The sequence below is a fragment of the Centroberyx affinis genome, unplaced genomic scaffold (genome assembly GCF_046629955.1).
Source record: "Centroberyx affinis isolate AG114_WGS23_722 - 3 ecotype Tasmania unplaced genomic scaffold, CSIRO-AGI_Caff_v1 ptg002360l_1, whole genome shotgun sequence".
NCBI lineage: Eukaryota > Metazoa > Chordata > Actinopteri > Beryciformes > Berycidae > Centroberyx > Centroberyx affinis.
The window spans coordinates 288,145-310,591 of NW_027280620.1; the positions used below are offsets into that span (position 1 = coordinate 288,145).

Here is a 22,447-nt window from a genome sequence, read left to right on the forward strand (position 1 = left end):
TTAGGTTAGACTTAATCCTTACAATATGGTTGGTAGCAAACCTTTTTTATTTACTGCCAGTTTTTGCACAAACAGCTTGGATTTATTTCATTATGGAATTTACTATAATGTTAGCTTCAGTGTTTCTTGTTGCAAGCTGACCTCTTGAAAAGCCAATGGAAAATGTGGCCTTTGTACTGGAAATGTACCTGTTTTACTTTAAGAAGAAGCTTTGACAGGCTTTTTTTTTACTATATGTCTATAGGCAGAAATATGTGTCACTAGAAACTGAAACTGAATTATTTATATTTGAATTTGAATTGCTCAACTTGAATAATTGCATTAAAAAACTGAATTTGAATCACATAATTTGAATTTGTATTGTTTAACTTGAATAATTGCATTGAAAAACTGAATCTGAATAGCATAATTTTTAATTGGATTTATTAGTTTGAAACTGAATTCCCATAAACTTGAAACTGAATGTAATATTATGAAATTGAATTCATTTGCTCTGAAACTGTATTCAGTTCTCACAATTCAAATTCAGTTCTTGCAATTCAATTTCAGTTTACTGAGACACACATCCTGGTCATTGAGGAAGAGCAATCGAGTGCAGATTCACAGAACTCCTTTTCAAGTTTTTGGCCCGAAAATTCCAGATTTCTTCAGTTCTCTGGACATGATACTCTGAGCTGAACGCCATCAGTTTTCAGCATGTCGAAGCATGACCAAAGGCTCGATTCACAGGTTTGTACACAGCTTACGTGCTTAAATGAAAGATTTCGGGCACAGCTGTTGTATACACACTTGTATACATAAAGCTTCTTCTTATATATATTATACGTTTATACAAACCTGTGAATCGAGCCTTTGGTCATGCTTCGACATGCTGAAAACTGATGGCGTTCAGCTCAGAGTATCATGTCCAGAGAACTGAAGGGATCTGCAATTCAAATGATGTGATTCAAATTCAGTTTTATTCCCAAAAATATTATGGCCAAAAATTATTCAAGTTGAGCAATTCAAATTCAAATATAAATAATTCAATTTCAGTTTCTAGTGACACATATTTCTGCCCATATATGTCAAAAGGCGGCCAGAACCACCAATTTCACTGTACAAGTGCTCTGCAGAACTATAGCTTTGCCAGTTAGTTTGGGGGTCATTGGACAAAAAATGGTTTAAACGTAATCAATGTTTCTCTATTAGAGAGATATATAGGTGAAAAAGGCAGACAATTAAGTCAGTTTTCTTTTAGAGTTCTGAAATCTTAGGCAAGGCTTGGTATTTTGGTATTATGGAAATTCTTTAACATTGGCACCCTATTTTAACCTGGTATCAGCCAACATCCAATACCAGTATTAGTAATGATGCATCTCTAACAATAAAGCAAATGAAGCTTGCAGGCTAATGTGTCACAGTCTACAGTATTCCTTGATTAAGACCTTCCTTGATTAAGACCTACCTATTCCTGGGACTTCAGACTCTTGATACACAAAGGAAATGGATTTGCATCCTCCTTTGGCAAAGAAATCATCAAATGTAGCCAGCTATTCAGTGAGAAAACAAATGATGAGACTTTGGGGTTTTTTTTTTTGCATTAATGAGCGAAATACATATGGTAATTTAGGCATGGGAAATAAAGGGAAAATGCAACCTAAAACAGAATACAACGATGATCTTGTAAAGTTCAATGAATATTTCTAAAGATTCAAAATTCTCCCCAAAATCTAGAAGGCAGAGAACCAAGACACTAATGTGTGTGATGTTACCAAAAGATCATCAACAGTCTTGGCTCTCTCATTTCTCTTTTGGAGAGACCTGATTATGTTCACGTTCAAGACCAAAATGTCCAAAATCATTGGAATATATTACTTCTGTTATAGGATATTCTGAATGTGGATTTTCCCTTTAACAAACAAAGGACAAACTCACAGACGGAGAATCTAAAACAAAGTCTTCTACTGCTTTTAGCTCCAAGGAGAGCCTGTCAGCCAGTATGTCAAACATGTATTTGTGTGCAGGAGTGAGTAGCGTCTTTCGAGCTTCTCTTGCCTCCCTGTATCTGGCCTGAGGAAGAAAAAGGTTGTAACAGTAATAATAGTAGTTGTTCAAGTACCAAAACCTGCATCACACTATTACAATCTGAAAAGGGTGGCTTGCTTGTATTCTGTAGGCCTCCATTCACCAGAGACCTCAATTTTTACATACCACTTCATTCTCCTTTAAGACCTTGCTTGCCCTTCGACTGCGTGCATCTCGCTCCATCGTGAAGGACTCAGCCACAAGAGGAGAGTCGCCTCCTGTGCTGTCTGAAAAAGTAGCTTGACTCATCCTCTCTAGACTCAATCAAAAAATATAATTAGCCTCCGCTGGTAGAGCCTCAATTGTTTTTGTTTCTTTGAGCTGCCTGTAAAAGCCAATATGCTGTTGAAGCCCTAATTTGTGATGTAGCGTTAAGCCAATAAGCAGGTTTATTTTTACATAAAAATCTTGCCTAGTGTAGCTTTGAACCTTCATCTCTCTTTCATCCACAGCTCCCTTTCATGACTACAGTAGATTTAACAGGTTCAAGCAGTAAGGGATAATAGCTTCAGCTGGACTCACCAGGAGGTTTATATATTTCATGGATAGCTGGTGTAAATATCTGTGGGACTTATTGTGGATACAAAAGAAACAATGTGAAACTTTTATACTAACCTAACTCAAAAAGGTATATTTGGGCATTTTGACTGGTTGAGACAAAATGTTACAGCTTCCAAATATTCAGAAAAAACTAACTTTATGCAGCTGGGAACTACTTTTCTCAAGGTTACTGTACAAAATTTTAAAATCTCCCCTACATCTGGCTTCTTGTGTGTGTTGGTGTGTATGTGGAGGGTGTTTCTCACTCCCACTCTCTCTCACTCACACTCACACACACACACACACACACACATATACACACACACACACACACAATTAGGCTGTTTTAGTTATTCAAGGTCAGGTAAATTAACTTTGTAGCTATCAGCATTACAAACCTGCCATTAGCTGGCTTAACATTAGCTAGTTCCCGCATCAAACGTTAAATAGCGTTAATGTTAGCTGGTTAACGTTTGTTAGATTGTGGATAAGCTAACCTTATCTCAGGCAGCTTTAACCAGCTGTCAGGTGTTAATGGGCTAGTTAGCCTTAACTTTGCCTAGCTCTATCCTTACCAAAACTTGGTCGTCTTCTTATTAAAATTATTGGTTCTTGTTTGGCAACATTTTTCTTTCTAGGCTGAAACGTCGTGGGCCTTTACTGACCGTTAACTTCATATTTTGAATCCCAACCGCTCAAGTCGTTACTGTTGCCAGGGAGCGTCGGCGGTGGGCGCGGACTTCAGCAATTAGCACCAAAGATAGAAATAAAGAGATGGGAGATAAATCCCACTCTCACTTCCATTTTTGCTTAATTAGTTAGCCCTTATGGCGTCTCCGTTTTGTTAGAGGGAGCGTTAATATTTGGTTCACAAAATTGATTTTAGTAATATGCCTATTTGATTTCGTTCTCTTTGCGCAATATAATTTAAATACATTTATGTATTTATTTTATAAATTGTAGCCTATACAATTTAATTTGTGCAAATGATAGCAAGATAGGGTCAGCGTATGGTGTTTACATGTCCAAATAACCCTTCAATAATTTGAATATAATATATTGTATTGACTGCACTTGTCAGTATTAAATCTGCAAAATTAGCTTAATTAAAAAATAACACTATCATTTGAACTACACGGTAATTTAATGAATGGTAAACGATGTATTTAACGATGTATGTACAAGTATAAAAAATCTCTGATTCATCAAAAAAAAAAAAGTCATTTGCTAGACAGTCTTCGAGGGTAACAAAATAAACGGGCAATCAGAATCTAGTGCTTACCAGGCTACGGTATAAATTAATTTTTGTTTAGTTTGATTGAGTTTAGTTTTTAAAACGCTTATGTCCACTTTCAGGGGAAATCGTTACTTGAAGTTCATCACTGAATATCTTTAAGAAAGGATAATTGTGTGGACAAAGTTATACTGTATTTGTTTGTAAGAGTGGGTGTCATTTTTTCTCTCCAAATGGTGGATAGCTTCAAAATATTTAATTATATACCCGGCATGTGCAGTTAAAATGCTATTTGATTAAAAAAATTCAGTAATGACAAAACTGACTTGCTGTGGTTAATTGATTTCCTGTCAGGGAGGCTATGCTCCTTACGTTGCTAGCACAGAGCTACTGTTATTGTTTACGGTCTGACTGAAAGTAGGTCATGAAAAAGCAAAGCTTAGCCAGACAGCCATTCGGCTGTTGTGTATTATAACTTTTATTATCAAATAGGTGGCTTCAAAGAAACAACGTCTTTGCAAGTGCCGTCATTTATTATACGTGGATGCTGTTTCTGAACATCAGGTACGTTACATTTTTTTAAGATAACTTGGCTAGCTATCGCAACGTCCCGTGCTGATAGCAGCAGCAGCTAGCTAGATAGCTAGTTAGTTTACGCTAGCCTGCTAGCTTGGAATCGGTAACATCAGCCGAGTTGTTGCGCTTCTGTATACCTGTAACGTTAGCTTGTTAACTACCAAACCGTTATCGTAGTAACGTTTGGTAATGTGCTGAATGTACACCAACCTAACGCGAAGTGTTACGTTTCTGGCCTTTCTGTTAAGTAGGTGGCATGCTAGCGAGCTAACTAATGCGGGCTCGGTGCAACGGGCTAAATGCTAGATTGCTGCTTGTTAGTTAGCTAACTAACCCGATCAGAATGAGAGCTACCAAAATATAAAATGTAAGGTAAAGATAAATGGCAATTTTTATGCCCCCTTCCATTTCGTTGTTGGCGGCCCTGTCACGCTTAACTGGGCTAGGGCCAAACTTACAAACAAGTGGTAAGGGATGGTATAGTTTTTGTATTCTATAGTTTAGTTTTTTTACTGAAAGTTGTAGTGTGTTTTCAGCAGGGATTTGGGGCTACGAAACCCAAGCATTTGTCTCAGTATTTTGGGCTTAATGACACAGGAACGTGTGTTGTCAGGAAGCATTTGAATATTTTTATCCCGTGTCTCCCTTCATCGCCTGTTGCTGGGTGCGTTACAATCAAGGTAACCTCAAAAAATGCCTAAGAATAATTCCCTAAATTAAGATTGCCTAAGATAAGGTGAAACTTAGATGGACACCGTGGGAAAAGTGGATCTTGAAGCATCAAATGGTAATAGAATACACAATAGAAATTATAGCAAATCGGGATTATATAAACATACACAACCACCAATTTGAACACTAGAACATGTTAAGTGGAATATATGGATAATGAAGAATAAGGAAACTATTAGGGTGTGCAAAATACCAGCAGTTGAACTGCTGAGAGAGGATATTTACGATATGAAAATATACCCAAAGTATTAAATATATACAGTATGTAATAAATGAGGAGAATATGAAGAAAACAAATATGAATTTACAACATACATTTGCATATAAGTGTGTGCATCCTATTCACATTAACAGTTCTACAGGACATACACAAAGCTTTGAGGCATGTAGATGTGGATTGTAAAAGACTATTCACCTTATCAATAGGCTACATTCAAAATGTGAATTGTATATGTGCAGGTATGGAGGTACCATATGTACAGAAAATGTGATAAAGTGTATTGACATTATCGTCTGTTCTCAGTATGCCTATCTCAATCAGAGCATAGCTCATATAGGAATGTAAAAAGCAATCCAGGGTAGATCATTTATCACCACCCTTAATCTCCATGTCCTCATGGAATTCATCCACTGGTGTTTTAAACCAACTACACCTCTTGTAAACATCAAGGAAAACCCTGTGAGACATCTCCTGATTTTCACCTCCTTTGTTCTTTCAGCATCTGGACTTATTGGAATTGAATTTCTACAAGTGAGATTGTGTTGCTGCCATGTCCAGGCGAAGCAGGAACAGTCGAGCGTGGCGATACGTTTGGAGCGGAATACGGCGGGATGCTGATGCCCGGGCACTTGTGTTGGCCTCTGAGAGTGAAGAATGGGTCTATGACCGCTTACAGGTAAGGACACGATTGCTGACTTGCACATATAGGCCTATGGGACTCCTGTTTTCTTCTGGACCTAAAGCTAAAGGTTCAGTGGTTTATATGTTGTGTAACCGTGTTCCTTGTCTCTCTTCTTACATCCTGATGAGAACACCACCTTTTCACTGCCAATCTTTGATGTTTTAGTGTATTGAATTGCATTACTAGTATGGGGTTACTGGAAAAAAAAATTGAGACCTGATCAATTTTGCCCCCAGAGAGGGATGTAACATTTTAATGTGTCTGCCTTTCGCTATCAAATTAGAAGATTCTGGAAATTTTCCAATGCAGTTCCCTATTTTAGCTTAGTAACAGTCCAGTATCCGAAACCAGTACCATGTTGGTGCATCACCAATCCAGGCATTTGAATTTGCTCTTTGTTTCTGCTTTGTGGCCTCCAAGTACAGTGACTCAGACTCTGAGGCAGACTTCCCAGCAGTGGTGGTCCCTCCAGTCCCCAGTGCAGTGCCCGTCACTGGAGAGTCCTACTGTGGCTGTGATTCCCAGGCTGAAAGCAGCTACAACCCCCGCCTGCGGGGCTTTCACCGAGTTAAAGATTGCCACTGTGGAGAAGATGACCAAGGTACTGGACAGTTGCTGCATTTCAAGGGCTTCTCAGTTCATGAAGGGATAACTTGTATAGTACCCAATTTATATTTTATAGGCTGATTAAATGATGTCACTAGAGTTACACTATTGTATCCATCCATAAAGGGCTGGGCGATATGGACAAAATCAAATATCACAATATTTTTGACCAAATACCTCGATATCGATATTGCGACAATATTGTAGGGATGACTATTGGTGCTTTCACACAATATTTACACAATGAGATTTTTGATAAATAATCATCAGTAATGTGGATATAATGGCTAAGTGGGTAAAGGCAAATAATAGAACAGCTAGAACAATCTGGTAAGTCCAGAAAATTACATCACTTTATTGTAATGCGGCCTTTAAAACCAGGAAAAGACAACACTTATGCCATATCACGATATTACGATATCCAAAATCTAAGATGATATCTTGTCTCATATCACAATATCGATATAATATTGATATATTGCCCAACCCTACATCCATATGATCTTTTTTTGAGCTCTGTGATATGTTCACTTGTTGATTCTGGGGCTAACTTCTTTGTGTGTTAATTTACACAAAGTGCCAGTCATTGAAAAAGATGTAGGTCAAATTCTTGCATCATTGTCATGAAATCAATTGTCCGTGTATAACCTGCAATGTTTTAGACTTCGACTGGGTTTGGGATGTCAACAGTCGATCTACAGCAACGTTATTGAGCTGCGAGAATCGCAAAGTGAACTTTCACACTGAATACAGCTGCGGTACAGCAGCAATCCGTGGCTCCAAGGAGCTGGCCGATGGGCAGCACTTCTGGGAGATCAAGATGACATCTCCAGTGTATGGAACAGACATGGTAAAGCTCCACACCTGATCTCCTCATATTTTTTTCATATACAAACTCTGTTTCCCAAGAAAACCCAAGGTACAGCGGATCCACATTTCCGGGTCCAAGGCCAGGGCTTAATCCATGTTGGGAAATGTGTATGCGACCCAAAGTGTATTTGTCTTGAGACTGTTTTGTATTGTTGTACAGATGGTTGGCATTGGCACTTCTGATGTCAACCTGGACAAGTACAGACACACGTTCTGCAGCCTGTTGGGAAAGGATTCGGACAGCTGGGGTCTTTCTTACACTGGTAAGACTAACACAACATTCTATGCATGAAACAGCATTAGCTTTGGCAATCCATTGCAAGGCTAGTTCAGAGAAGCTAGCAATGTTAGTGCAGATATTACTCTTTGAATGGGACATGATCATTGGTTGTTTTCCTCTCCCCAGGGTTGTTGCATCACAAAGGAGACAAGTTGAACTTCTCTTCCCGGTTTGGTCAGGGATCCATCATCGGGGTCCATCTGGACACCTGGCACGGCACGCTTACTTTCTTCAAGAATCGCAAGTGCATAGGTTAGTACTGGCCATTAAGCAGAGCACTGCTGGTTTGATCCACATTTTTAATTAAGTGATCTGAATGATCTGTGCACACTCTGCGAGTTTAAAACCTTAAACAATTGTCATCTCAAGCTTTTCAAATGATAATGATAGTTTTTCCTACCAGTCTTTTCGACCTGGTGTAGTATTAGAACACAGTTTTTCATGTAACCTTGATAAGGTTTGTCACCATTCTTTATCCAGGTGTGGCTGCCACTGAGTTGCAAAATAAGAGGTTTTACCCGATGGCATGCTCCACGGCAGCTAAAAGCAGCATGAAGGTGATCAGATCCTGCTTCACGGCCACCTCCCTGCAGTACCTGTGCTGTGCTCGCCTGCGCCAGCTGCTACCTGACTGTACAGATACCCTGGATGTGTTGCCCCTGCCACCAGGCCTTCGTCAGTTGCTGCACAACAAGCTGGGTTGGGTGCTCAGTCTCAATAATGGCACCACGGAAGAAAGCCCAGATGGGCCTGAGCGGCCGTCACACTTGCCTGTTCCCCCTTTGGCTGGACCCTCCTCCTCTGAGAGCGACTCTGAAGGTTGCACCTCTGACCCTGAGGCCTGCCAGAGGAAGAGATGCCGCTGGACGTGACTGGACAGTTAGATTCCCACCTCCTTTTAAACACTGACAGATTTCACTCTGCCCGAAGGCATTCACTCTAGTGTTACCTACCTGCCACAATCTTTCCTCAAACACATACAAATTATATTATAATGAAGAAAAGAACCAGGACTTGTTGGGCAGAGGAAGTGGTAGGTGGAAAATGGAAAAGGGGATGGCAATTGTTCTACTTGCACATTTCTAATGTGATCTTCTCTTGATGCTCATCACATACTCTGTATCCAAGCCAGCTTCAGTAATAAGTAAAAAAAAATATATATATATGGCTTTGTTTTGTCAGCCAGCATAGTGTGTTGCAGATCAGTTGCCATTCATGACCATGGATAATGACGTTGTGTGGAAGTGGATTGTACAATGTGACACTGAGGTGTAGAAGTGTGGCCAAATTTTGGTGCACATCACAGTAAATATGCAAAAAGGATATGGAATCTAGGTTTCCAGAAATAAGAGGCTGCATAGCTGTACTCAGTGTTTTCATCTTGTATGGAAATTGTGTATATTGCTCTCTACCATAATGCTAGCAAAGCATTATCTAAGTTATCTGTTATCTGTCTTATCTGTGTCAGTAATTTTAGGTTGCCAAAGCAAGAATATCAGAGGGACACTTTGTCACGTGACTGGAACAGACAGAAAGTAACGTGTCATGGGTCATATCGTATTGTGTTGCTTGTCCACAGGACCTCCACTGAATCTGTAACTGTCTAAAACATTCAGATGGATCTGCAACTTGAAATGTTACAAGGAGGTTGAATTAATCTCAGTGCACTTTGCAGCTCGTTGCCCTCCTAAAATGAGTATATTCTTTTGTTTTCTGTCTTGCGATGGACCATCCATCATGTCCAAACAACTCATTCACCTCAGACTACTACAGAGAATAATTGTTTTTTACTCGAAAAACTAAACAAGAAAAAAAATCTCACTAGTCAAACTTTGCTTTGTTACATTCATGGCACTGCTATGACTAGATTCCATTTGGTTTTAGGAGGGCTCACACTTTCTGCACAACATCAGATTTATCTGCCACAAGCTTTTGAAAATCCCTGCCAATCCCTAATACTGGCTACTTGTTTGTAGATGCTATGGGTTTCCTTTTTTTTTTTAAAAGATATAAGCAGTACATTATTCAATGTAGCTCTTCTAAGTCTTACCACAGAACAATCAAATATGTCACTAGAATGAGATTGTACCCCAAATTTTAAGTAACCCACTCATTGCTGTTACACCGCATCGTTTTTTTAAATGGCCCACCTTGTTGTTTCTTTGAATTAACCAATATGAGATAACATAGTGTAATATGTAAAGTCAAACGCTGTCATACCAATCTGTTTATGTCAGGGTCATCTTTGTTTCCCTGAGGCCTTGTTCCATCACCTACTGCTCTTCACTCCTAATCCATTAAGTGTTAACTGATCAGACGGGACCAGGGAAGGGGCAGTCACCAGACCTGGGTCAAATATTTGTAAATATTGTTTTGTTTGTTTTAGTCTATTTGGACTACCAGTTGGGTGGGGTTTACTGCTTATGAACAGTTTATATAGTGTCAAGCAATTTGTCAGTCTTAACAAAACATTGCAAATGCTTTCCTGTGATGGTCTACATTTTCTGCTACTCATGGTATTGTCTGTATGGTAAACCTTACCTTACCAAGTAGGCTAAAGCAACCCATACAAGTATTTGCCAGTAGTATTTGACCCAGGTCTGGAAGCCACACTGTATGCCAACAATCACCAAAATACATTAGCAGTTTGAAAGAGCCTCGGCCATCGATCTCTTAACACGTTTTCCTACGTCTTGGCTTAAGTGGACATACACAAAGACTTCAGGTCCCATGCAAGGTTATGCATCAATCAAGCACTTTCTCCAAAACAGTTTTCAGATGGGGAAGAGTGAAGGAGCAGGTGTTGTGGTTGTCATTATGGAGGCCGTGGTACAAGAAAAAGGCGGTTTGACAGCAGACGTCACTGAGTAAGAAGGTACCAGAGGACCCTGCTCACCGGTGGCTGATATCTGTCATTTAGCACCCCAGGCTTTGTGGCGTCATGGTTACATTAGACACTTCTGTCCATGTCAAGATATCCAGTTGCATCATGATTGAGTCGGAGCCCCTTCCCTACAGATCCAGTAATGTAACTGCCCAGAGAGCAGTGGTCGTCCAACAGATGTATTATTTTTGTCTTCTTTCACTGTATTTCTTTTTCATGTTATTGCATCCAAGCACTTTTGCTTACTGATATACTGTAAATAGGAAAATCTAAATGGTTCTTCTATACCATGTCATATTAATACTGTATGTGTAGGCCTTTACTTGCCTCTTTCTGTATATCAGCATGGCCTTTTCAACTGAAAATAAAAAAAAGCTAAATATGCACAGGTAGAAGACTATCTAGATGTTTTTAATAAACAACAAAGTTACATTTCCCTCTGGCATGTAAAGATTTTTAATATTGAGATTTTGCGCACCTAGGTGTCCTCCAGGAGAGGGAATGACTTAAAGTGTAATTTTAGTTTTTGGTGCATATAGCTTCATAGAGTTCATGAACTACCAATATTGGCTGCTCTAGAGAGCTGCAGTGTCTACCAGTCACTTTTTTATTTTATTTTTTAAATATAGTATAAAAATCATACTTCTTAAAAATCTGCAAACAAGGACAAGCACACCCCGGGGATATGACTTGAGTGTATCCTGGATCTTTCTGTTGAAGAAGTGATTCTGCCTGTTGGAAGTTATGAATACTGAGAGCTGGAGACAAATAGTCAGTGTTCATCAGCTGCTGTTGGAGGTGGACTCTTGTTGTGAATATGCCTTCTTATTGAAACTGCGCGTGAGTCATTGCCTTTTCTTTCAGCATTTTCCCCTATTTATAGGGTTGGAGTCACACTCAACTAAGATCATCTGCCCTGTGCACATGTGATACACGACAATATAATGTGGTTCCTCGTTGCTACGGAGAACCCCGCTGAGAAAAACTATGATGTGGAATTATGATTGTATCCTTTGATATTTTTATGAGACAACCTTATTTGGAGCAAAATCTGATCAAAATCTAGTTGTGGTTAGGATAGAAAATGTATCGTCATTAGAACATACGAATTGATGTTCCATACAATCTGCAATAGCCAGAATGAAATGTATTATCCAAGTTTATCATGAAATGTATTATTGTGCTGCCTGCAATCTTCTACATAGCTCTTACCTCGTGCGGAACAAAAATGTATTAGCAGTTTTACACGGAATGTTTACCGCGCGGACGCATTGAGCGGAAGTTGTGTGCCTTGCGGAGGTCAAGTGGAATCTGTCCGGCTGATCAGGGATATTCAGGTATCACTCATTCACTCGTCTAACGTAATTATATATTGATAAATTCAGATAAATGTTTCAAAAGTGAATTGATTTGAAAAGTTTAATTTTTCAGAAATAGTGTTCCAGTTTTGTTTTTTTAGCCTACCTTTAGTTAGCGTTTATGTCACTTGTGATTTGTGTTGAATAACCAGCATGAATGTCTTGGTTTCTTCTGCAAGCAACAGCTAAAAGGGCTCCATAGATTTGAGATGTGATTACACACACATATATGTATAATATATATATTACTGCCTGCAGCGCACACGTCAAGGCTGACTGCTGAGGCGCCATCAGTGAGGACTGTAGTGTGGACGAGCTGCGCAGCAGGCAATCATGGTGAAGAAGAAGCGAGTCCGCTGGATAGCAGAGATGGCACGAAAGATCCGGGCCTATCGCGAGCTCAAGTCCCAGCCGCGGGACTCCCAGAAGTATGCCCTGGACTATGAGACGATGCGGCGGCCTCACACGGGCAAGATGCTGCCCGTGCTCGCCTGGCACGATGTGCGCAGGGAGAGCCGCCTCTTTCCCCTCCTGGCGGGCATGAGGCTGTTTGGAGTGGGCCGCCTCTTCACTCGCAAGTCCTGGCTGACGGACCACACGGAGCCCAGCTACTGGCAGATCACCAAGGTCAAGGTGGACTACACAGCTGAGGTGAGAACAGGCCACATCCAGTCACTGTCAGTCACTCCTAAATGTGGATATTTCCATTCTTGAATATGTATTTCAAAGCATAGAATTTAGTCAGAACCCATCTTCTATGTGACAATAGCCCTGTCAGGATGTCCCTCATGTCACTGTCTCTTGGTTGGAGTGTGTGAATGAAGATGTGTGCCTGTCTCTTCTCTTCTGTTCTTTAGAACATGGATCATGGCCGAGCATGGGGAGTCCTCACCTATAAAGGTAAAAGGATTGCATTCTGTTCATTTGATGTGAAACCTTTATTTTAACAGGTTTAACACTGACACACTGAGAGCCATGTCTGTTTTACTGGAGTGCCCTGTTTGGAATAGAACAATAGTGCAGTAAAATACAATGTAAAGTAAACAAAATACCCATATGACAGCACAGAACAGAGAACGAATGTACACGTGCATTACAGAAAACAAGAACATGTGTCCAACTGTTGTGCATTCATTTTGGATTTCAAAAATTGGGTAGTGGAATCAGTGAAACTTTTATCTTTCTTGAATTTTGTTCCACTTAAAAGGTGCATAAAAGCTTAGTTCTATAATTTCCTATTATTTCTATAATTACTAGCGATATACACTCTTGCGATCTGGCCAAGTTAAAGTTTGATAATGTAGGACACATAAATCAAACACTTGATTTATATACACTTGATTTATAAGTGAAATCACACTATGCTTTAGTATCATGAAGCAGAGTCCAGCCGTGGCTTAAAATGGCATTAGGTGCAATGAAGGGACCTGATTTCAGACCCCATGTGACCAATTTTGACCAGAAAAAGTGTTGGAAAATCCTTGTTGCAGTTCAGAGTTTAAGGCCAAACAATGCATGATGCTAAGCATGAGTCCCTGATGCACAGGGGGGTGAATACAGAAAAAGTACATTAGTTATTTCCATTTTGTAATCCTAAATAAAAGGGAGTGGCATCTCACACAACAATTCCAAAATAAATGCATTTTTAAATAATTTTGCTGCACAAAGAAAAAATAGCATATGTAATGCTGTGAAGCAGCTGCTTGTAGTAATCTTGTTGCATTGTGTGCTTGGCAGGGAAGCAGGAGAGCGAGGTCAAGGAGGTGGACAAGGTGATGTACCATGACTGGCGCCTGGTGCCCAAACATGAGGAACAGCAGTTCAAGGACTTCGAGCCGCTCCCTGAGCCGCCCGTGCGCTACGTCACCTACCCCCCCCTGCTGCGTGCCATGCTCCTGTCCCAGCGCCAGGCAGGAGGCGGCACCTCGGGGCCCGAGGAGCCAGCCCTGCCGCTGAAGAGGGACGTCCTGCTCAACAAAGACTATTTCCGCAGCCAGGAACAAGAGAGGCAGAGAAAAGAGGGGACTGCTGTGTGATAGACCGCCAGTAGCCAAAGCCTCTTCTTCTATCCAGACACTCTGAAACCCTCCTGTTGTCCTGCTAAGTCATGGACTCAAATGAGTTCTCTGCTGTCTTCATCACAAGCAGACCGCTCTTTGTTGTGATATGTATCTGTGTGATGCTGTAAATATTAAATTTGCCACAATATCTGACCAGTTTCAATGGCTTTTGATGCTTTTGTGTCTGCAGGGTAGACTGCTTCAGTAAGGTATTACAGCCTTGTAGCAGTGAGGACAGGAGCCATAGTCAGGAGAATCTGCATGGGAAACATCTAAACTGGTGTAATGGGTGAAATGGAGACAAGACTTTTCCATTGGGCCTACATGGTTTTTGTGATCTAGTGATGTTTGTGTCATCAGAGAGAAGGAAGTGGCATCATAATCAACCATTGATTGATTGATACAAAGTTGTTGTTTTTTTTAACAAACAGTCATGGGGCAAATTAGTAGCTTTACATTGTGAGTAATGTGTAAGCCAAAACTATTCAGGGAACTGTTGCACCTATGGTTAGTCCTATAGTGTGATTGACAGCCAGTGCGTAGGTTCCAAATAGTAGAGACTACATAAGAAAAGGCAAGAAATCCGCACACAACTTGCATCAAAAAGACTGAGAAGGAGGCCAAAAAAAGTCTATAATGTCCTCAGTAATGTGTAGGCCCCAGAGAAAAGAATTCTAAGTTGTGACATACAAAAGGTATTAGTGTTCTTATAAGATCCTATAGGATTATCAAAGGATTTTAATAATCTGTAGCAGTCTATAATATTCCTTGATCTCTTCCTTGAGCTCCTATAATGTTCTTGGTGTTCTATAGGATTACTGTAAGATTATTGTATATGCATTCACAGTATTTTGGTTTTTGATAAATAATTTATAAACTATTATAAATGCATTTATTCTGTATCACAGATAGCCATGAATATGTGTCAGAAACATACAGATTTGTTGCTTAATTTTAATTAGCTAATTCATCTGTTGCTATGTGACCAGCCATCACACTGAATGCAGGCTGCTAAATTTTGTTGACAAATTCAATAATTACTATCTCAATGAAAAGCTTTCAAGCAGTGCAGCACTCGTTGGCGATGTACAATGGTACAATATACAACAGTAAACAGTTATTAATTTCAGTGGAGGCATTTCCCCCCACAATGAAAGCATCCCAAAGCTGTAAAAATCACTACTCCTCTCCTCCACCACCCATCTCCTCTAATAATCAGTCTTCATGCTGCCTGCTCTCCCAACAGTGGTGAAGATAAGAGAAGCTGTAAACTGAATCCAAATGTCCGGACTTCGGCGGACTTGCAGACTTTACGGCGCGCTCCCGTGAAGGCCAGGAGGGTTTAGGGCTGTCCACTGTCAAAATGTATGAAGTCTGCTCTCATGCGGACTTTTGGGACGGTCCATGCAGACTTCCAGCGAGTCCGCTACCTTGCAGACTCCTCTGGCAATATTTCCCATCGTTCATTGCACGACAGATAATACCAAGGAGGTTCTATATTAAGATAATACGTCAGCTGACACAAAGGCAGATGTCTAACATGACGGGAAAACAGGCAAAGAGGGTATTCCTGTGTAAGTTATTAGCATCTATTTATCTCGCATATATTCAGTCAGCATTGACTGTAATCAGCCTGTAACGGCTAATGGACTCCTCTGCTCTGCACCCTTCAGTGATAGTTTGTTTAACGTTGATTTCGCGTCGGTGGTATCCACGGCAACGAGCGAGGGGAGAAGTCCCGTCCCGTCCCATTCGCCCCTTGTGTGCAGTCCCGCACCCCTGAGCTCTTTGGAACTCACGTAGTTACGCTGAGTAGTTCAGTCAACGTCAGCATACGTAAAACCATAGTCCGCGAGGGCTCAGTCCCCAAATCCGCGAGTCTGCAGTCCGGACATTTGGATTAGGCTAGAACCTCCTTGATGTTTACTCAAGTCTTCCTCTCCAGGAAGTAAACTGCATGAAATTTGGACATGTTCAGCACAGCCTAATTAAGTACCTTGCTACACAGATGTGAGTTGATTGGGCCATTAATGAGGAGAAAAATAACTATTAAAATGGTATTTATTGATTAAAAATGCTAATTGTAAGATTCAGTTAATTAGTATTATATCTTAAAGGAAAAATCCACCCTAAAACATTTTTTACACATATAACAGTCAACGTTTAAGACTTTGCAATATGTTGATATTTCTTATTTTGGGGCAGGAGTTACGTTACCATGGCGCCCAAGATGGCGCCGCCCCTGGTCTTGGAGCAACACGTGACCACGGTTTTGGCAACATTACGTCCTCCTCCTTTCCTCCCTCCCTCCTCCGTCTCCGAGTGTGCTCCAGCCACCGGCAACCGGCGATGCAACAATGATTTGCCTCTTTCTGACTATATTTGCTAATATATTTCAGACAGGTTGGTAATATATCTGCTTATTAGCGTTCATTCATGAGTTGCCACCCCGGCCACCCGTGAGTAAAGTTCTTACAGTTGACAATATGCTCATAGTTTCCCCAGTGGACTGGAGATGCGGACGAGTCCGGGTTCCGTGAGTCATCCGTGGTACGCCGCCTAGTTAAGGAGGGGGCAGACTGGGTAAAGGAGCTTTTTAACTAACAGCTCGTGTTTACAAGCAAAGGTTGCTTAGATGTGAGTGTGAGACGACTGCGGCTTTTGACTAATATCTTAACTGTGGAGGCAGCAGTGAAATGCAGCACCATGCGGACATCGTGGACTTCAAAACGTTTTCTCTGATAAAGCATGACATACTCAACTTCTGCCCTTGTTTGTGAGATTGTAGTTACTAATGGACAAAGGCATGGCCTTATGCCAGCGGCTACCTTGTCTAACTAACAACTGCAGCAGCCGTAGCCTTGCCAGTCTGTGCTGTGTTGTCCCTGTAATATAAGTTGATACATCATCCTATTAATAGCTTATGTGGGACTGGACTTCCATTGGTGCCGTTAGGATACATGTGGAGGCTTTCAGCGCCGATAGGCTGTCAGTCTGGATGAGCACTTGGCGCAATGGGGCCGAAAAAAAGGTCACGGCGAGATCTACATGAACTTGAAGATTTGATTATAAAGCATGCACGGATAGAGGATTCTGGTGAGACACACCCGTTACCAGGCCTAAGTAATATACCTTTTTGTTGACTATTAGTATCAACTTCTAGACAAATGCAAGCATTCGGGTCTCAGTCTGCGTTGGCCCGTTGTAATTTGAAGCCTGTTGCAAAACTGTTGTCAAACTGCAGGGTTCATGCATTATTTATTTATTTAATTAGATAAGTTATTCTAAACCACGTTTAGAATGAACGTTTTTTTTAACATGCATCAAAGCCTTTAATGTTTGAAGTTATAAAAGCAGGGAAGAGGGCTACAATTTTTCATCTACTGACTACTATGGCTGATGAATTCCAAACATCAGCTTCCAATCTAACAACTTTTTGGTTTTAAGAATAGAAAAAGGCAGGAAATCGACCCTTGGTTGCCTATCAGAGTGGCTGGTAAATACCAGTCGGATAACAGCCAAAATTCCCAACGTCTGGCTGGAGACTGGTTTATAATTACCCACAATGCATGTTGGCCATGGTTATGAATGCTTTGCACAGTGTTGAGATCTTTTTTTACAGTCTATGGTTGAGATGCTGCCCAAACTGCAGCCGCAGAGGCTTCATACTTGGCCGTTGTATTGTATTCTTTGACAATGCACCATCTGCCAGTTCTCGCAGTGTGTGGATAAATCCCTCTGCGTACAACTTGCTGATTGGTGTACTGCATTCAAGAATTGTTTGATAAGCAGTTTCTTTCTCTCTCAGTATACTGAAGCTGTCAGGATTTTGTTCCGTTTTCTCGTTTGATCGGAGGTCTGTCTCAGGCCAAGGAACACAGACTCCAAGAACAAGACTGGAGAGCATCTTGTACTCCAGTGATGTTTATGCTTAGTTACCCCCTCTATGGTTGAAGTATACTAGTCAGTGAAATCTGCTGGTGTCGTGTTTGGTTGGAATGAAAACCTGCAGACTCTTGGGCCTCATGGCACATAACTGAAAAGCACTGATGTAATCAAAACGTTATGTTAAGGGCTGAAGTGCTAATGTCAGCTAGATTGCTTAGCAGCTTACTTGAAACAGCTACCTGCTGAAGGGTCAGGGAAAGGTTGGGAAAGTAAAACAACTAGTTAGGGTCAGGCTAGGTAATGAGTAGAAAAGGTTAAGTTGAATCAAGAATGAGTTGAGGTAAATTTAAGAGTTACGGGAAGCATAGGCATTGATAAAACATACAGTATGTAACAGTTGGGGTTCAACACTGGCCCTTAAGGTGTGCAGGAAAAGCTTGTGCCACTCAGCCCCAACAATGCTTGGCGCTTCATAGATGTACCGTATGCCAACTATCCAGTCACAACACTTTGAGTGTCTGGTTCCAAAATGAGCGTCACATTTAATAGACATTAAACAAATACTTTACAAAACCAGAAACTGCTGTTATATGAGTTATGGAGACCACTAGAGCCTTGGTGCATATTACTGTTTGGGCTTCAGCATAGTTGGCATGTAATTTGTTGAAATTGTTATGAGTTATATTTTTCATGTAGTGCATGCTACATGATACAGTACTGCAGTAGTACAGGATACTGTGTAAGTACTGAACAGATTTTGGACACCATGCCTGATGATATGATTGATTTGTCTCTGCATGTCAAAATGGCTTTGTGCGGTACTGCATAGGAGGATTTGTGGGGATCCACAGGTTGCAGAGGCAGTATGCACCTCAAGCAAAAGAAACTTTAGGTCCTGGGTTGACAGTGATTGTCTATCAAAGGAGATGATCTGATTAAACGATTATACATGCATTCTGGAAAAGTAAACACAGAAGTAAAAAAGGCCTGATGTGTTGTTGACAGCAGTAACAATGTAGATCATGTAGGAAATGAGACTCAATTGTGTTTATGTCCCTATTGCTGAAGGACAAATCTAGCTTTGGGTATCACTCTTGGGAATTTTGCTCAATCTCAGGTGTCCTGAAGAAGGAAGTAGGCTCTCTGTCACCAGATATCAATACAGCACAATTTTTCATCACCACCATCTCCTGAACGAATGGTGATGCAGCCTCTTCAGTCTATGACAAGGTGCATGGAAGCTGTTCTGGGCAGTTGCTGCCCAATGCTGTTAAAGCACTGACTGCTGGTGTTCCTTTCATTTTGGCAGTTAAATGAATATCATTTTTGGCTGTAGGCTGGACGGGTGTGAACGAGCGCACCTTCATCGCCGTGAAACCAGATGGCGTGCAGCGGAAACTGGTGGGAGAAATCATGCGTCGCTTCGAGAAGAAGGGCTTCAAACTGGTGGGACTCAAACTTGTTCAGGTATGAATGTATCATAAAGATCAGATTTCTTGGAGACTCACATTTTCAGAATAATTTTACTTGTGGCCCAAATTGATTTGAGGCTAATGTAACATTTTAATTTTACATGTTTGTCAGGCATCTGAAGACCTTCTTAGGGAACACTATTGGCACCTGAGTGGGAAGCCTTTCTTCAGTGGACTGATACACTACATGAGCTCTGGACCTGTCGTTGCAATGGTGAAATTCTCACACACACACACACACACACACACACACAGATTATTATAGGCCATTTCCAAAGGCTGTTAGTTTGATTAAAATGATGGCTTAGTATGTTATTACATTATATGTTGAAGTTATTACATTATTTACCAAAAAAATGTTCACGTACTCCATAAAATAGTGACATAATAGCTAATTTACATTATGGTAAAAATGTTATGATCACCATTTTAATTTCATTATGTTTCAGTTATTTTTAAGAATTGCATTAAGTTGCTGCGTCATAAGTTGTCATTATGCGAGTTCATTCATTCTTACTACAGCAGGGAATACTGTCAGTAACCTGTAGCACCATCCAGAGGACAGGACTGGAGCAGGTGGTGTGTAGGGGGAGAGGGGGCACAGATGGTCTTTGTCAGTATGATGGTTCACTGGATATAGAGACTGAAGGAAAGTAGACAATGTAGAGGTATTGATTCTGAAATCAATAGACATTTTCAGTGGCTTGTGCCTCACGTGACTGTATGAATGTAATAGATTTTAAAAAGGTGTGTGAAAGGTGAGCTGTAAGAACATTTGGTGTGGCCGTGAGTGGCACTGAGCAGATTTTATGCACAGCATAGGACAAATTAGAATAAGAAAGCTTTGAATGCCTGCATTTCTTAAATTTGCTCTTCTGCATGCATTTTTTTTTAACTCTGCATATGCTTTGATTGTCACAAGGCCTAATACTGAGTATTTTGTGTGGCATAATGAAATCTGTCATGTCCAATACACTGTTATCATAAATGTTTCCAAGGGCATTGTCAGACTCAGTGCAAAGGGATTAAACACTGATAAAACGCTGCCTTGTAATATGCTGCTGTGCATGTTGTAGTAATGCTCCTTTCTGTGTGTGTTTAGGTGTGGCAGGGTTTGGATGTGGTCAAGATCGCACGCAAGATGTTGGGAGAGACCAATCCTGTAGACTCACTGCCTGGAACTATCCGAGGAGACTACTGTGTGGAAGTCAGCAGGTAGGACATCCATCGTCTAACGCTTCAGTCCTCCAACGAAGGACAATTCTGAGGAAGGATTGTGTTTTTGTACCTTAGAATACGTCCATATTTCACTGTGTGGGCAACTGTATATCCTACAGTTCACTTTTATCACACCAGATGCAGATGGAGGTTTGAAACATTTAGTCAGGCATAGCCATAGCTCCAAATCTCATGAGTGCTTTGACTACTGGATATCTGATGAACTTGCTATTCTGAAAACCTGCAAGGAGAGCACTAGCTTGGTCAGTGGTCATTTAAAGAGCCATCGTAACCTTGGTCACTCTCAGGGTGAGGCATCTGCTTGTTTGGTCTGCCAAAGTTTGTTGATGATTTAGAGTAGAGGTGCCATGTTCAGAACTCCATCCAAAGCTTGTTTTTTGACCCCATCCGAAGTGTAATGTAGTTAGGATTATACAGAGATGAGCAATATTGATGCCGCTCCCAGGTAATGTTTTACATAAGAGTGACGCCTCACTGGCAAGCAAACAGGTCTTTTTAGTCTGTCAGCCTTCATCTAGTCTTTTAAAATAAAGTGACAGGAAGTCCAGCAAACAGCAGTAATTAAAGAATCTTTATCCCTAGGTCTAACAACAAAGATCCACATTTTGCTTTATTAAATTCATGATGTCCTTACTTGTTATGGTATGGCTGGCCTTTTGTTTGGGGCAGGTACAGTTTCTGGAGTTTGTCTTATGGAGAATCTGCTGAATATGTTTCTGACGGCTCTGCCTTGCAGGAACGTGGTCCATGGCAGCGACTCGGTGGAGAGCGCCCAGAAGGAGATTTCACTGTGGTTCCGCCAGAACGAGCTTCACTGCTGGGAGGACAGCAGCAGCCAATGGATCTACAAATGACAGTCTACTTATATATACAGTCCTGAAGATACGCCGGTGTTTTTACTAGTCTAACTCCAACCCACTACAAGATGGATCGCATCATACCTCAGAATGCTTTTTTTTTTTGGCTTTAGTAGCAGGTAGCCGTGAGGGAGATAAGCTGACATTGCTGCTTTGCTGGAGCTCTCACTGCTTGTCTTTTTCAGTCAAATAGGATGAATGTAGTCAATGTTTTGGTCAGTCGTACTACGTATCAGCTGCTGCTCCCGCTTTGGAGAGGTGAATCTGCTTTACAAAGCAAAAGTGCACTCAGAGAGTAATAACTTGGCCATCACCTTGTCCTCCAAGGTGTCCTGTGCCCCAGGCCCTGGTACAGTCTTCTGATAACTAGAGTGTCTGTTTCTGTAGCCATTTTTTTTACAAAACCTTCATATAATGGTCAATTCCTTAATTAAGCAATAAGCTTGGATTTAGAGCACTAAAGGGCCATGTTTACCTGTTCATAATTTTCACCATGAGATAACACATCAGGGAATGTCAAAGTAAATGATGCATTTAAATCCAGACCAAAGTTTGATGCCCCCATCAAATCTAAATTCTCCTAGGGCATAACAACAGTAAGATTGTTTATAAATGCCATAACAGCAGACTGTTGTGTGAGTTGGGACCACCTGAATGTAATGACTGTAAGTTTAAAACATGATGCATAACTGAAGCTAACGGCGTGCCTGGAGCATATGGTCCTGCTTATAGTTTTAGAATTTCATCTTAATGTTGATATGTTAAGAGGGTTTGGTAACCATTCATGCTTTCATGGAATTCCACAGGATAATGTATGAATTGTATTGGAATCGTCAAAAAACAATAAATCTGATCCTGAAATTGTTTGTAAAATGTTGTTTT

The 22,447-nt window shown here is 40.8% G+C and overlaps 4 protein-coding genes across 5 annotated transcripts in view; 3 read left to right on the forward strand and 1 right to left on the reverse strand.

Annotated features, from left to right (window-relative positions):
* The window catches only part of LOC139655939 (dynein axonemal heavy chain 8-like), a 41,360-nt gene extending 39,110 nt beyond the window's left edge, over positions 1–2,250 (reverse strand). The window contains exons 1-3 of the mRNA XM_071533363.1: positions 2,194–2,250; positions 1,918–2,052; positions 1,448–1,532 (exon numbers count right to left, since the gene is read on the reverse strand). Coding sequence (XP_071389464.1) covers positions 1,448–1,532; positions 1,918–2,052; positions 2,194–2,250 — 277 coding nt within the window. The remainder of the gene's footprint in view (positions 1–1,447; positions 1,533–1,917; positions 2,053–2,193) is intronic.
* Positions 2,251–4,261: 2,011 nt separating this feature from the next.
* spsb3a (splA/ryanodine receptor domain and SOCS box containing 3a) lies at positions 4,262–9,805 on the forward strand. The gene is made up of 7 exons (XM_071533345.1): positions 4,262–4,405; positions 5,869–6,045; positions 6,472–6,652; positions 7,320–7,507; positions 7,688–7,790; positions 7,934–8,059; positions 8,288–9,805. The coding sequence occupies exons 2-7, from the start codon at positions 5,920–5,922 to the stop codon at positions 8,677–8,679; spliced, it is 1,116 nt and encodes a 371-aa protein (XP_071389446.1). The 5' UTR covers positions 4,262–4,405; positions 5,869–5,919; the 3' UTR covers positions 8,680–9,805.
* A 2,134-nt stretch (positions 9,806–11,939) lies between these two features.
* mrps34 (mitochondrial ribosomal protein S34) lies at positions 11,940–14,262 on the forward strand. The gene is made up of 4 exons (XM_071533359.1): positions 11,940–12,028; positions 12,308–12,700; positions 12,907–12,949; positions 13,787–14,262. Exons 2-4 carry the CDS (start codon positions 12,383–12,385, stop codon positions 14,083–14,085), a joined length of 660 nt encoding a protein of 219 aa, XP_071389460.1. The 5' UTR covers positions 11,940–12,028; positions 12,308–12,382; the 3' UTR covers positions 14,086–14,262.
* Positions 14,263–16,392: 2,130 nt separating this feature from the next.
* Positions 16,393–22,438, forward strand: nme3 (NME/NM23 nucleoside diphosphate kinase 3). 2 transcript variants are annotated; one of them, XM_071533316.1, is made up of 5 exons: positions 16,393–16,512; positions 19,334–19,464; positions 19,582–19,683; positions 20,572–20,684; positions 21,445–22,438. In XM_071533316.1, exons 1-5 carry the CDS (start codon positions 16,467–16,469, stop codon positions 21,560–21,562), a joined length of 510 nt encoding a protein of 169 aa, XP_071389417.1. In that variant the 5' UTR covers positions 16,393–16,466; the 3' UTR covers positions 21,563–22,438. The 2 variants fall into 2 exon arrangements, with proteins under 2 accessions (XP_071389417.1, XP_071389415.1); XM_071533314.1 differs by lacking the exon at positions 16,393–16,512 and adding an exon at positions 17,094–17,205.
* The last annotated feature ends 9 nt before the right edge of the window (positions 22,439–22,447 follow it).